Genomic DNA, 15,958 nt, shown 5'->3' with positions numbered 1-15,958 from the left:
TGTGAATGCACAGTATGTATAAAACAGGGTGATACATCTACCCTCATATGACAATGTAATTGAATGTCATGTGATTGCTTTTTAGCCAATAGGATACTCTCTGATCATTACCCTATACAACATGATGACTTTACGTTTCAAAGTGTTAGTGTGTGTGTCCGTTTTCACCAGAAAAAAACTTCAGAACAGTTCCTCCTTTAAAATTACATTTCCATTCCGTCCTGTATGAAATGCCTTGAAATCAATCATCTTATTATTCATAGTGCTTTCTTTTATCCAAATTTTGCACAGGATATGTCTATTTATATTGTGTATATTTTGTACTTTAATAAAAGGCTATAAATTAAAGGAAACGCATCATCTTGTATTTTTTGCTGGGAGATTTTTGTTGCACGCAGTTTCAATGGTGAATTGTAGTAAATCAACAAAGTGGGTAATTATTAGTTATGTTTTGAGGATTGTACATATTAGGTATACTCTTTCAAAAATGAGTGAGAGTCCTTAAAAGGGGCAGATAAGATCTAAATAGTATATCCTGAAAACTAATTATCTTTTATGGTTGTGAAAAGAGTGGTAATCAACAAATTAATATTGCATAGAATAAACACTTTGACCTATCTTATCTTATCATTGTTCATAAATTTAAACAATTTTTTTAAATTTTAAGGTGATATAGTTTTGGAATGAAATACCCCCCCCCCAAAAAAAAAAAAAAAAAAAAAAAAAAAATATTTCTTAACTCGCCTGTCTTGAATCAACTTTGCAAATGTAAAAGCTATCAAAGGAAATCAAGAAGTCATGTATCCCAACTATTTAGCTTAGAGCTTATAATTTGCATTTAGTTCTGAAGTAAATTTAAGTAGTGGAGAGTTTATACTTCTTAAGTTGATACAAATTGAAAGAAATGTCAAGTAATACACAGTATTTATTCCATTTAAACAAGTTTATTTGTGTAGTGCAATATATTTATACATGAAAATAGTTATACCATAGAATACATATCAAATCATCAAGAAATTCACAAATATATACAAAAATGTCAAATTATTATCTTGTAAGAAATGATCTATGGTGAGCCAGAAGAGCAAATATAACTCTTGTGACTCAACACCCTCCCGACTATAAACAGATAGGCCCAAATGCACAAAGGAGGTTAACATTTAACCCATGGTTTAAACCCTCATTTACATAACCCATGGTCTATTAGACGCGTACGAGGCAAGGTATGCTTAATCTGTGCTAATTTTAAACCATGGGTTATTTAACTGATATGGCTTAAACCATGGGTCAGATCTAAACCTCCTTTGTGAATTTGAGCCATGAAGTTTGATTTCAGAGTCTGAGGTGGTATTCTGGCAAACTAATTTATCTTTCACTTTAATAGCGAGAGTTATTAATTTGTCATACTAAATTGAAATGTTTGCAGACAGCATCCAGATCTATGATGTGGCACTGATGTCTTAATTCAGGTTAGATATGACAAATAAAAAACCTCTCACTATCATAGTTTTTAGAATACAACCCAAGATTTCTATAGAATATACATTTCATAACACTATTGATTAAAATATCTACAATTTTTCTTTGTAGCAATATTGCAATAAACCTAATGGACGGACGATAGAATACATGATATTTTTCTATGATCTACAATGAATGGCAAAGAAATTTTAAATCTTTATTCAAATACACGTACAGGTTAACAATTGTTGCTTTATTATGAGACTCATTTATCGGGATATAAGAACTGATCAATTTATTCTTGCTGGGAGAGACACATCAAATGAATTAGGATAATGGTATTCTTGATTGGAGTATAAGAAAATTCTTTCAAAAATATCTTTCACTTGTTAAACAGAAGATTGATAAATAAATGTCACAATTTATCTGGATGGCACAATGTTTCATGTAGTGTAGTAAATATACCACTTTGATATTGATAATGATTTACATGTAACATGATTGTGAGCTTTAAAAACTTATTCACAATCACCCTAAAGTGGAGTAAACAGTTCAAGGTATATATGAATGCCATCTATCTAGTGATCAATTTACTGAGAGTCCTGACAAGATCAGTCTATGGGTATCTCAGCTGTGGATCGATCAGCATTATGAAACAACTAATGCAGCTCTTCTTAGTTGCTATGCTTGATCCTAGATCTATAAAGTCTCTTTAATTGGAATGCACTAGCTGCTCAAGCAAGTAGACTCCTCTGTGCTGTGTAGAGCTCTCTATCAGTCTTGAAGGTAGAGAGGTTGTTCATGGTCTGAGTGACCGGTCCAGTGGTCAGCTTCTCTCTGACCTGCATGCACTTGTTGTCTAGATCCAGAGAATTGTTCTTCAGTTCCAGGTCTTTGTTGATACGGTACAGCTGCTTCTCACACGCATCACGAGCATTGCTGTAACAAAATAAACGAGACTCGATCATTAGCATTTCAAGCATATTAACCTGAGATAACTTGGGACATCAACATTACATCCAATGAGTTTTTTACCTTCTTTAATGGGCTTTCCAGTCAAGACAAAGATGTCAAAACTTTTCAAGACATTCACAAGATATTTCTACTGGATATTTGGAAATTCTTAATGTATTCTTCAGACAGTGCTGAACATAATCTTACAGATCTCATCTCTGATGATCATCACCTCCATATCAGCTTCACCCTCTTCCCTCAATTCATTTCTATTCAATGTCTATTCCATGAATAAACTAATAATATGTTATTCAGAGATTTATTTTCAATAAAATGGCCTGTCGGAGGGTCCAAAACATTGAAGAAGAAAAAAAACTTACTGTGCATCTTGGAGTTTCTTCTCCAGAGCTTTGATGCTATCTTGGATCTCATGCACCTCATTGACGAGTCCATACTGAGCATTATCCCTGCACAGCTCAACGTTAGGTCTGTAGGTGCGGTTCTCAAGTCTGGTCATGGCTAGCTTGAGAGGGTTCTCCTTGTCCTTGATAGCCTGCTCCAGCTCACGAATGTTACGCTCCTGCTTTGCAATCTCCTCTTCAGTCTGAGGTGAAGGAATGATAAACAATATCAATTAGAAATCATCATTCTTTACATCTAGATACATCTAGACACAGTGAAGCTACTCTCTCTCTCTCTTTCTCTCTCTTAGTTTGGAAACTCTTGCACAAGTTCAAGCTCTTTGCAATAAAAAAAACTAGAATTAAGAAAAAGGGGTAGGACATGAAAAACCCTGAAAACATATAAGATTTATGCAACTATTTGGACTGTCTGAATATCTACAATTTAATGAATTGGTTTATAGAAAGTGTAGATTGCTACTACACATACATAAACTATTCTATGCCTTGGGTAAGTGCACTTGTGTGTTGGTTTAAAATCGTTAATTTGGAGCCAGAAGGACTTTAACTCGATGATTAATTTTACAATGATTAAGTTAACAAGCCTCTGGCTCCAAACTGTTGAAATGTACATGTTTACGTAATGTATATTGGACATTAAAATAGGACAGATAAAGATTTTGAGAGTGAACTTACATTCTTCTTCTGCCATTCATCTTCATCCTTAGCTCTCTTCATCTCATGGATTCTCTTACGGAGAGCAAACTCAGTAGCTTGACGTTGAGCTTCCAGGTCGTTATCAGTCTGAGCTACTGTGCTGTGGATCGCCTCTCTAAGACGCTGTGAAGAGCGCATCTCAGCATCGGCTCGATCCTTGTTGTAACGAGAGAAGTCTTCCCATGTCTGGGGTGTGGTACTCCTATAAGAATGGACAAATGAAAAGATATCATCAAAATGTATTCTTACAGAGCTAAATTATGTGTGCTGCAAAAGGAGAATATGATCAAGAAACACCCTGTGTAATTAAGAAGACAGAGAACATCAAATCACAGACTATGAAAAAATATGAAACAAAAGATTGGCACTGACACTGTCAGCAAAGAATTTAAGGGGGAATAAAGTTGAATATGTTTAATAATGTTTAAAATCATATAAAGTTCTGGTTTAAGTTTCTGCTGTTCATTCTCTGTGCATTTTTCAGAATACATGAGTTTATGTACAAAATTACAAATAGAAGAGAAATACAATCAAAGTGTTGATATGAATAGCTTAATTGTATGCATAAAGAACAGAGATGGTGATAACCATTCGTTATGAAAGAACTTACCCTTTAGGTGTCCTGGTAGAGTTTGGTTGATAGCAGATATCAGGAGAGCTAATAGTGAGATCATGACAGTAGGTATCAATCTTCTTAGCTTCAGTCTTATCCCTGAGATCAGCATGAAGCTGCTGACGAGCTTCCTGGAGGAGACACAGCTGCTCAAAGGCAGAGCTCACCTTGGCTTGCAACGCATCCTTGATACCTTCTATCACATCAATTTCCTGGAAACAACAACAAGAAACAAAACACATCTTTAGTCTCCATGGATACTCAATCAAAGGAAAAACCAAATTTGAGATAAAATTTTAGGCTTAGTAGTTTTGGACAGAATCATGATTGCGAGGATTACACAGAGCAGTAGGTTTAGGGTATGTCAATCTCTTTATGATAGGAAAACAAATAGGAGATCCATGCATAAAGGTATTAATTCAACTCGAATTCAACTAAAATGGTATCTAATAGTAAAGATCAATTTCATACATCTCAACACTGTTAATTAAAGACTGTATTGATTTTTTTTGTTACGAAATTGTGGTTGAATCTAGTTGAATCTAGTTCAAGATTAGTCTATGTGATTTTGTCTCCCGTCTTTAATAATTGATTTTGTCTCAATACTACAAATTTTACACCTAAAGAAATTGCTAATCTAGTCTGTTGAACACCTACCTTGCCGACTTCTGAGTTTGCTAGGTCATCTACCACATCGATATCCCGCCTGCCATCACGTAGGGTCTTGCATTCTGATGCTACATCAAGAGGAAGAGCTTTAGCCTCTAGCGCCCTCTCTGCCAGGTCCTTGTCTTCTTCCAGCTTCCTAATCTCCTCATCGACGTCTGCAAGGGTCTTCTCCAGAGTTTCACGCCACGTCTCAATGTCATCAATCCTGTTTGATAGACGAGTTGTGTTGTCATGGATACCCCATGATGTGCGGTTGTAGGTTTCGTTACGAAGCTGGCTAGATTCTTGGCGGGTGGAGTGGGAATTATCACGGAGTTTCTCAGCATTTGTAGAAAGGAGGTGGCTGTTTGTGTGCCAGTCTGATGGGGCGAAATGGGTGACTGGTTTGCTGGCGATATCTGTCTTGATCGACATGATGACTTTTCTTGAGTTCTCTGATCTAGCAAAGATGAAAGAGAGACAAAGAATGATTAAAATATTACAATTGTTATGTAAGTGATATTTGACATATAATTTTCATAAGTCTGAAGGCAAAAGACAAGGTGTCATTTTTGTCAAGTGTCCAGACATGCACAACCCATTAACAACAGTTAGGCCTAGAAAGTCTAGTTTAGCTATACTGAGTTAGATCTAGAGTCTAGTCATTGACTATCAACAAAGTAGCCATCAATGCACACCATTACACAGCACCCATGATCACTCAAAGAAGTTGCTGGCTATCCCATCCCGCACCTCCAGTTTAAACACCTTTACGGCGTCTTTTGGAGGAATCCTACCAAATACCAAGTACCAAGTACCCAACTCTACCAAGTACCAGAACTCATTTTTCCCTCGAACAGTAACTGCGTGGAATGCACTTTCGAAGATCACCCTTGACGCTTCTTCACTGGAGGGCTTCAAGGGAGCGCTTCCACTCAGCATCTAGACCAAGAACTAGATAGTTTATTCCTCAGCACTACATCCTGACTTATGGATCCTGCTGAGTATCGTCGTAGAAGTAGAAGAAGTATCGCGAAAAGTATCACAACTAGTCTAGAGCCCACATTAGATCGATCTAGACTCTAGATTAGTCAAGAAGCAGTCAAGTCAATAAACCAATAACATTTTGACAATATGATTTTAATAAGATCCACTTTGTCTTGGCTCTTGCATCACAAAAGTGCACACCAAATATTACAACCAGGGCTGTCAACCATCCCGCATTTGGAGGGAGTCTCACGCCACCCCAAAACTAGAGTCGGGAGACTCGGCCGCCACCACGCCTTTCTCCCACTCTCCTGCCAATGATGTAGAATCTTCCAGTTTATGAAAAAACCTCCCCCCCCCCCTCCGCTTTTTCAGCGGCTGGTAGAGTCGTTGCGAAATTTTTCTCCAAACTAAAAATCTCCCTCCAAGCAGTTTCCCAAAGTTGACAGCCGGCAGCCCTCAATATAGATCTACGACTAAAGAAACATACTATGCCTCACTCTCTTGTTCAACTCTGCATCAACATGATTCAATTTCAATTGCTCCCAATAAATATCGCCTCAGCCCACCAGCTGAGCTAGCTCAAGTAGCTGCTCACTCCACAACAGAAGTCAAATTCAAAACCAGTTCCAAATTTTAAAACAATCACGTCATGATCAATGGAATGCCTGGGAAAATCTTCTTTAAAAAATGGAAATCGCTGTAATATTCACCTGATTATATGTTCCTCTGATACAATTGGGTTTATCTTTACTCTTCAGACTATTATATTTATCTTCCCTTAGTCTTGGTAAACTGAAGCAACATGCATGCAAGACGGTGAATGTGTAGACAGCGTGTGATCATTCACTTTACAGCTTTGCCAACTAGCTCTAAACCATTCGCGATCGCTCGCCGTATATTTCTGTACACAGCTGAGAGCTGCTTAGCAACGAACACAAAAGGAGGGGAAAGCTTCCTATCTATACGAGCCATTGGTCAAAGTGCGGTAGCAGGGAAACGATCGACCAATGAAAAGCCCTCTAATGAAACCCTGTAGTCATAACAACCACAAAGGATACGTAGATTTGTACCAGTCGTTTAGACAAAAATACGACATAACACGGAAGTTGTCTTTGTTTACATGTCAAAGGTCATCTATGACTTTTCAAAATGTCTCACGGACACAGTCACGGATGTGGAGGCCACGACGATCATGACCATGATAATCCTGATAGAGGTGCATTATTCTCCCTTTACACGAAGATTGATACAGAAAGACTGGAATGTCTGAATGAAGTGACGGACGGATCTGGAAAACTGGTTTTTAAACCATGGGACGAGCGTCTCGATTTCTCAAAGGTTATAACGTTGCCCCATTCGTTTGTTTTTCTGTAGGCAAATTTATTAAGACTAGAGTATCCATGCGCATGCTCAATCAAGTCATGATGCTCAGCATGCACATGGATACTCTAGTTTGACTCACACATAGCTGCATTAGTATACTTTTTTCTGTGTATTAAAAATGTTTAGACAACCTCTATAGATCTATATCACTCACCATGCTCACTGTACAAAACTCAACTGAGTTCACTCAAAATTTACTTCAAAGTTTAGTCACATTGATGATGACCAAATTTGCTAAAACTTATAGAGTCTAGTCTTACCTTTTCTTGTTAGAAATTAGAGGACATACCTGTAGATGACAATAAATAAATATAATAATCATCAATATGCTATTCAATTCATACTCTTGAGTAGCGCCCAAAGCCTCCAACGGAGAATGCACTTAATTAGGAGAAAAACAGAAATAAATGATATGTTTGCACATTGTCTCTGGCAACGTCACAATCTACTGACCGAATTGCCAATTTGAGATTAGCATAGACTTAGTGATCTCATTTTCAAACATTCATAATTTCTTATTCTTGATCTGATTTATTTCAAACTTGTGCCATTCCATTTATCTTATTTTTCTGCTTTCATACAAATAGTCGTACTGGTCTTGAACAAATGCTACTACCGGTAATGACAGGACAAGTATTTTATCTTCTTTTGTGAAACCTTTCGTCATCTGACATTTTCCCCAATTATGATACAAAGTATAAAAAACAATCAGTAGATCTACTTGATAAGACTTACGCTCGAAGAGAGATGGAAATGATTTCAACCTAATTATCGATGAACAGGCATTGCCCTACAAGCATCGATGGACTAAAGTAAGTAAGTAAGTAGGCCTACTGAATTTTCTTAATTTGGTATTTAAATCTTCATCTTTCATCCTCTTTTTACTTCTAGTTTGTAGAGAGCGACGATGATGAAGAACTTTTATTCAATATTCCGTAAGTATGGAGACCTTGGGTGGTATTCTGTTAACCTTTGTTAGGTTACCTCCATGACACGCCCATTTTTCATTGATTCTCCATTGAGAATTAATCGCTGTTAAAATGTACTCTCAGCCAATCACGTTTCATGTTTGATCACACGTAAGGCTACATGTATGTGAACGAATCTCCATGTGAACTATAGCACATATTCAGTTCACTGAGCAACATGATTTTATATGCAATATCTTTCCTTTTTTTTTAAACAGTTTATTTAGTTGTTTTACTATTGGAAGTTGTACATCTGAAGAATCGGTGTAATGATCACTGAAATCAAATTAGAAAAACACAAGAAAGAAAATATCTTATGCATATTTCACCTATAAATAGACTGGTGTACAAAACTTAAAAGTCCTCTAGGCCAATGTTATTTCCATGTTAACTTCTATGTTATCTGCGGGCTTAAAGAGTTTTCAGAATACCAAAACTATTTTAACAATATGTTAAGTCCTGCCCCCTGAAAAATCTGTTACCCAATTTTGGACTTTGGACTTAACATCGTTTTCTGAAAACTACCCCTGCTTAATTCAATTTTTTGTTTCTATTTACAGTGAATATTAAAATATGGTTTATTTTTCTTTTCATTGAATAATAAAAAGTGGTGACTGCTTTCCCACAATTATACACGAGTGAAGCAATTTTACACAAAGTCTCCATTTGCATAAATTCTCATTGAATAAAATGAAGCTAAATGATATAATTGTGGCTGTAGGAGAAGCTGTTCATTAGATGTTTGTATTTGTGTAATTTCTGTTCTAGGTTCACTGGGAACGTGAAGTTAAAGGGTATAATTGTGATCGGAGGAGAAGATGATAGTCATCCATCTGAAATGAAACTGTAAGTTTTTTTCTTCTATTCTTCTGTACAAGTTAGAGAAATTGTGATGACCAATATTCATATGTTACCGTCTCGCCCATTTCGAATTGAGAAACAAAAATGAATTTATATGAAAATTGAATCACTAATACCAGATTAATTTTTGAAATTGAAAAAAGGAATGGTTGTTGCTTCCATAGAATTCCATGCCATGTCCAGTAAGGTAAAACGTTGGACAGCAGTATTATGGTAAATTCTTTGCAGCATGTACAGCATGTACATTGAGTGATTTCAAGTTGGGTGTTTAAGGCTGGTGTTAGTGTTTAATAAACACTAACACCAGCCTAAACACCGAAATGGAAATCAGCTGGTGTTAAGGCTTTGACCTCTGAATACCGTCAACTTCCGGTAGCTAGTGTTATCGATTTTGCAAAATTGTCGTCTGCTGAACCGACCTTTGTGGCTGGTGTTAATATTTTACGTACAAATGTCCTATTCACTAACACTAGCCCCTAGGGATTAAGCAAATGTTGATTTCCAGTTCGGTGTTAGTGTTGTACCCGCACACAGTCAACGCACGAACGACGCCAATGTATTGTCTGACAATCAAATAAAAAATATGTGAAACAGGTAATTAATATATTCTTTCGTGTAAAATTAGTTATTTTCTAAGACCAGAGAAATAGGTGTAAATTTATTCTGTACTTTTCATGATATCTGTAGTTTTGATGTACTATTTTTAAATCATTGTCGTGAAATCAAGTATGTGGTGACGTCACGGCTGGTGTTAAGCTATCGATTTTGATATCGGTATCGGGCTCTTAATTTCATCAGCAAATTCTCTGCTCGATTTAAGAGCTCTTGACTGCTCTAAACACTAACACTAACACTAACACTAAAGGCCCGGTCACACAGCCTTTCGCGTCTGTATCGCGGGTAAAATTTCGCGATTCTTTTTTTGCCCGCGGTTGCCCGTGGTGGAAAATGTACAAAATTGGCTTACCCGCGGTTTACCCGTGGTATGCCCGCGGAACAGACGCCGGCGACTGTTCCGCGTCCTTATCGCGGGTGAAGCGCGGCGGTACCGCGGCCTACCACGCTTACACGCGGTACACACGCTAATGCACGTGATAACAACGCGGTACAGACGCGGAACAAACGTGCTATGACCGTGCTCCACCCGCGATTACCCGCTAAAATTTCGCGTCCAATTCCGCGTGTAACCACGTCTTAACCGCGGCCGTAGCACGTCCTAGCACGTTCGTTCCGCGTCTGTACCGCGTATTTACCGCGTGTGTACCGCGTGTGTACCACGTGTACCGCCCGCGATTACCCGCGGTCTAAATTTTTGGGCAGCCCAAAACTTTTTCACGCGGCCAACCGCGTGTGAATTTCTTACCGCGTGTAACGACGGGTAAAGTACGGCTGTATCGCGTCTTTATCGCGACCTCAAAGCGTCCAACAGCGTCTGCTTCACGGGCAGAAATTTTTGGCCGTGATTCGGCTGCGATACGCCTGTGGAGGGCTGTGTGACCGGGCCTTAACACCAAATTTGAAATCACTCAATATGTCTATACACCTTGTATTTTATTCTTGGACGATTGTATCCTTGGACATTTTATCTCAATTGTCAGGTTCATAGTTCTGCTTCTTGCTTAAATTAACTGTCTTAAAATGCACTTGAATCAATCTTTTGTGAACAAAGCAGCTCGTGCATATGCTGTAATTAGCACATCTTGTGATTTTCTACATTTATGTACCCCTAATCCTATTATTATATCTTATTGTCTTTTGACTCAATCTGTAAAGGATACAACCCTGCAGTTCTCCAAACCTGAAAGTAATCAAGAGGAAGAAGAAGATGAATAAGATAACAATTTTCATTTAGAATTCCCAGTAATTCCAATCTGATTTCTCTGATTGATCAGGTATAAGAATCGACCTCACATGACCTTTGATGATGTTCAGTCTGATCCTGATCAAATGATTGAGATGCACAGAGATTCTACAGGAGAACTGGACTATGCCACAAAGTAAGTAATCAAATCTGTTGCGAAGAAAGGTCACCTATTCCAAACAGGAGGAACTATGAACAAAATAAAAAATAGAGGGGAAAGGTTGCATCAGAGCACATGAACATGAATAAAATAAGTCCCTCAAAAATAATTTTCATTGTAATATTTTTTAATGGAAATGAAAACACAGTTTAAGGTGCGGACACACTGGGTTAATATAATCAAATAATGTAAAAGTGCTAGATAATTTAATCCCTGGAATAATTCCATAGTTTCTAGTGCTTGATGATGTTTTAAATTCCTGTTGAATATACAATTGTACATATATTGTTAACTCTGGGCATTTCTAAACTTTACTGCACATATTCAATTATTACATGCATCATGAACATCTATTAGCCTTACACGCACTTACACCTAGTTGTAGAAATGGTCATAAATACAAAAGAACTTGCCAAAGTGATGTAACTTTGATGGGAATTAAAGAAATCAAAAATCAAAATTGCTGTTTCTTTTTAGCTGGTGTTAGTGAACCTGTTTTTTAATAGGAGAGGGTAGGTAGTTATGGCAAATCATTCCAAATCTTGTCATGCATGAAGGATGCATGATGGAGCAAACAAGGCCAGGGTGAAAAGCTAAAGTGTACTTCATGTAGGTCTTGATTATTGTTTCATGTCCATTCTATTTACAGAGCCGCCCGCTTCTTTAATGTCAACCATCTTTCCATTCACTTCTCAAAAAACTTTGGAGCCGAGACATCAAAGATCTACTACATTGGACTGAAAGGAGAGTTTACAGAGGTGAGACTGAGATGAAAATAAATAATTAGAATCAAAGTTAAAATATGAAGTATTCTCATTGCAGGACAGTTATATGAGTAAAGCTAATTTTTATAAGAAGAAGAAGGAAACTTATTTCAAGTACATGTATAACTTTTAGAATTGATCTTATGCAGTGGATAATGATGAGCAATGTATCATTGATACATCTTCATAATGTGAATCTTCTAGAGGTCTATTTCCTCCCTGTTACATAGATTCTACTTATATTCGTGTTCATGTTCATTGATGTATCCTTTCCCATCTATCTTTTATTTTGTCCATAATTCCTCATGTTTGGAATAGGTGACCTTTGCAACAAATTTGATGACTTTTATGAATTCCCAAAATTGTTGGCAGGAGTTATAATTTTTCTCACTACAAGTATTAAAATGTGAGCACTGAACAATAAGATCATGATACAGACAATCATATGCTATAAATGTTTTGACTTGTTATCTTTGCTGAAAGTAATGTTTGTTAAGGATGTACATCTGCACGTGTTACATGATTGCTCTCATTCCACTTGTATTTCTTATGCAGGCTCCAAGGCAGGGGATTCTGATGGTGAATTATGAAGCCGTGGCCAATCCTAAGGACCATAAAACTGATCTTCGTGACAATGTTCAACATCAGATCAGATAGCCGCTGGACCACAGCTCCTCAACTCGGTAGATAGATAGCTCTTGATGTACTTTATGTACATGGTACATGTAGAGAAGTATTATAATATTAGTTCATTACTTTGTAGCAGTGATTTGGCTCTCTTGACCACAGCTCCTCAACTTGGTAGATAGCTTAGAAGATAGAAAGATAGCTCTTGATGTAGTTAATGTACATTGTAGTTCATTATTTTGTAGCAGTTGAATCATTTAGCTCTCTTGAGATGCCTCGAGTTCAAGGATAAGAACTGAGTGTTTTCAAATTTATTTTGAGAAAAAGGGGTTTATGTGTCACTGAGCACTTGGGCCTTGAGGAGTTAAGTCTATGTTTCACTAGCCATTGACCTCAATGGGGTGTTGGGTGGAGTTAAGTCTTTATGTTTCCTGGAAAGCCCACATTTTTCTGAACATTTTGATATCAAATACTCATTTTGCCAAAATATTGAGTTACCTCTTTGTGTCACTGTCTGAACCCTCGAACAGAATCGTGAACAAAGGATGACCATATTACAATTTCATTTAGTACTTCTTTGTAGAATGAAAGGTAATGCAAAATTAATTTTGTTCAGTCAAAAAGAAATACCTGTATAAGTTTTATTTCATCAATTAATGTATCGCAGTGAGCTTCTTGATTACAGGTTGTCCCGAGAAACAGTAATTAAGTTACCGGTAAGTAGTTAAATCTATTTAGTAAAGGCAACTCTGAATATATACTACTGAAGGTAATGCACTTGTATTTATCCTGGTACTTTGCTGATCACATTGTATTATTCATGCATCAAATGAATGAGTGGGTGCTTTAAGTCCTAATCATGGCTTTGTTTCTTTCCTCAAACTACTTTTCCATGATACAATTTCATATAGAAATTTGGAAAGGAGCCTTACAATCATTCAGTGTACATTGATCCACTCAACTACTTTCTGCCAGTCCATTTTTATATGAAAGTTTAATTGCTGCTTGATCATGTTACTTTTATATTGTATCTTTTTTTAAATACAGCAGTGTCATTAAGTAAGCAAAGTCTGATATTTTCCATGCATTATTTCTTAGTGTGATACTTGAACAGCAATTCTCGCTATTGCCCATACCCCCAAATGGTGCATGCATATGGTGCGCACATCCATGCATTACACGTATTATGCATGTGCAGTATGTATTCGAAAGCTCTCTTGTAGGTTGCTATACTGACCTCTTTGGAATTTTTACAAGTCCATGATTGTTTAAGAAGAAATACTTATAGAGGGCATACCACTGCTTGTCCATCATTTTATAATTGTTCTTTTAAAAATTCTGTGAACTTAGCCGTGATCGTGCAGTGATTTCATACTTGTCTTGCCTTCTGAGCAACTTTTCACAGTATCGCACCATATTTTAACTGACAATGCAGTTTGTAAAAGTAGAAGACAAAGTGAAAGGTAGCTAGCTAGCTCGGTGACTACGGCTTCGGCCAGGACCGGACGGTGCGCACATGTACACAGCTGCGTGAAATGGACCGGAAGCAACTAAGGCACCAAGCTATTACAGGGTGCATTTGAAATTGGGACATGCAATTTACATCCAGGCATTTAGGGTATTGGCGATAGCGAGAATTTGATTTATCTGTCAGACATGCCTGTATAAGATTAAAGGATGAGGAATTAAAGTAGTGAATTTGTTGAATATTCTGGAACATTCAGTGAGGCTTGTTTACATTCATATATTACATGAAATGGTAAGACTAAACAATATCTATTCATAATTAATTGTTTTGAGAAAAATAAGTGGATTATGGGAATCGTTTTCTCTGTGGGTAATACCTATCCCTTCATAATTTGTTATTTACTTTTTTCTGACCCACATTAGACTTTGTTATTATTCAGTATAAGATTTGTACCCTATCAGGGATTTTTTTCATGGGTCTTTTAGGGCAAACAAAAACTTGGCCCTCATTTATAAGTTATGACTCTGGGTCTGTGAATTAATAGTAAAATCTTTGAGGCAATCATGAATAAAGTCCTGTAATCAGTGAAGAATATTATTTTGAAATAAAATTCCACACTGAAAAATGTATCCTGAAATATTTTGAGAAAGGGAACTCTATAATGTTGTCATGGAATATATCTAAGAATGTATTTGAAGTGAAAATGGTAAAATATCATTATTTATGAAGCACAGCTACATTGTACAGTATCTGTCTGTGTTATTAGTTTATCATCAAAATGACACCAAGTGGATGATAAATTATATAACTTTTCTTGGAATATCAAGTCTGATTTGTAGATTACATATTACATAGAAATATAGTTGTGTATGTTTCGCATAATTTTGTTCTTTACTTTTAAAGTTAAGTTGTGTATATGGTACGGTACGTATTTCATTCTGTGTATGCATCTTCCATTTTTTTTGTGTAAAACATATAAATTGATGATTGCTTTAAGCATCATAAAACTACATTTCATAGTGTCAAGGTGTTTGCTTGTTGTATGGTCAAATTATTGAAAAAATGTGTCTGTATCATGATACAGTCAAACCTGATTTAGTGACCACCTGTCTACAGAGACCACATTTTGGGTTTCCCTTGGGTGGCCGCTATTGAGACAGGTTTGACTGTAGATTATTATCGTTGATCCTACATGTGTATACATGTATCAACGTGAATTCCACATCATCAGATCAACAATAACCACATCTATTGCAATTAACACTTTTAAAGGCACTTATTGTACTCCATTGCCACCATGCACATACCCTTTCAGAGGATGTTGCATCTTCTTGTAGTATTAGGCCTACAAAAAAAGAAGTTGTATTGCCCTTTGCGACTGACCCCAAAAATCTTGAAATTTATGGTCGGCTTTTTAGAAAAGTTTTTTTTTTAATTAAAAAAAAAAAGAAGAAGTTTAATAAATAAAAAAATATGTATTAAAACATTTAAAACTAAGAAATATCAGCCCAAAGAGGGAGGGAAAAAAAGAAGAAGATTTCCGACCAACCGACCGACCCATGTTTTGGCCCCTAAAAGGCAATAAAACATTTTTTTTTTAGGCCTTAGAGGGCTGCCAGACAGAAAGCTACTCTTTGCTAGGATGTTTTTCTGCCTGTTCTCTGAAACGGTTTACCATGCAACTCATATGGGCTAAAATAACCATTGGTGCTGAGAACGGGCCAAAAGAAACATCTTAAATTTTCTTCAACTTAATGGAATTTTCTTTAAGCTATTTGTTTAAAAAAAACACCTCTATTCTGCATACCGGTATGCATTTGTGTTGGTGCACTGCATAGTTATAGCAACATTTAGAGTGTATCTATGGGTTACAAACAAATGACATCAACAGGCAAATTCTATTGGCCGCTAAGAAGTAAAAATTATTCACAAAATTCATGTCCGCAGTCAATTATAGATTGATGGTAAGCATCTTTCTATTCATCAACTAGGCTTGAGAAATCTAGAAGAATGACTTTGCATACTTGCAAATACTATTCATGGGCTGAAAAAGGAAAGAGCACTATAAATATAAGGTACAAA

At 36.6% G+C, this 15,958-nt stretch overlaps 2 protein-coding genes across 4 annotated transcripts; one reads left to right on the top strand and one right to left on the bottom strand.

Annotated features, from left to right (window-relative positions):
• Nucleotides 1-924: 924 nt before the first annotated feature.
• LOC373482 (tektin B1) lies at nt 925-6,664 on the bottom strand. Of its 3 annotated transcripts, NM_214624.1 has the most exon segments (7): nt 931-2,400; nt 2,796-3,019; nt 3,513-3,735; nt 4,144-4,358; nt 4,804-5,049; nt 5,051-5,064; nt 5,066-5,244. In NM_214624.1, coding segments are annotated over 7 exon segments (1,203 nt in total). In that variant the 5' UTR covers nt 5,142-5,244; the 3' UTR covers nt 931-2,195.
• Nucleotides 6,665-6,847: 183 nt separating this feature from the next.
• On the top strand, nt 6,848-14,888 carry LOC577654 (PITH domain-containing protein 1). Its single transcript, XM_776059.5, has 6 exons — nt 6,848-7,122; nt 8,059-8,102; nt 8,904-8,981; nt 10,889-10,993; nt 11,667-11,775; nt 12,337-14,888. The coding sequence occupies exons 1-6, from the start codon at nt 6,934-6,936 to the stop codon at nt 12,436-12,438; spliced, it is 627 nt and encodes a 208-aa protein (XP_781152.1). The 5' UTR covers nt 6,848-6,933; the 3' UTR covers nt 12,439-14,888.
• Nucleotides 14,889-15,958: the final 1,070 nt, after the last annotated feature.

This window comes from Strongylocentrotus purpuratus, unplaced genomic scaffold (genome assembly GCF_000002235.5).
Source record: "Strongylocentrotus purpuratus isolate Spur 01 unplaced genomic scaffold, Spur_5.0 spur5_scaffold_13, whole genome shotgun sequence".
NCBI classification, from domain to species: Eukaryota; Metazoa; Echinodermata; class Echinoidea; order Camarodonta; family Strongylocentrotidae; genus Strongylocentrotus; species Strongylocentrotus purpuratus.
The sequence above is the reverse complement of the archived record's forward strand: the minus strand, read 5'-3'. Positions and strand labels throughout refer to the sequence as shown.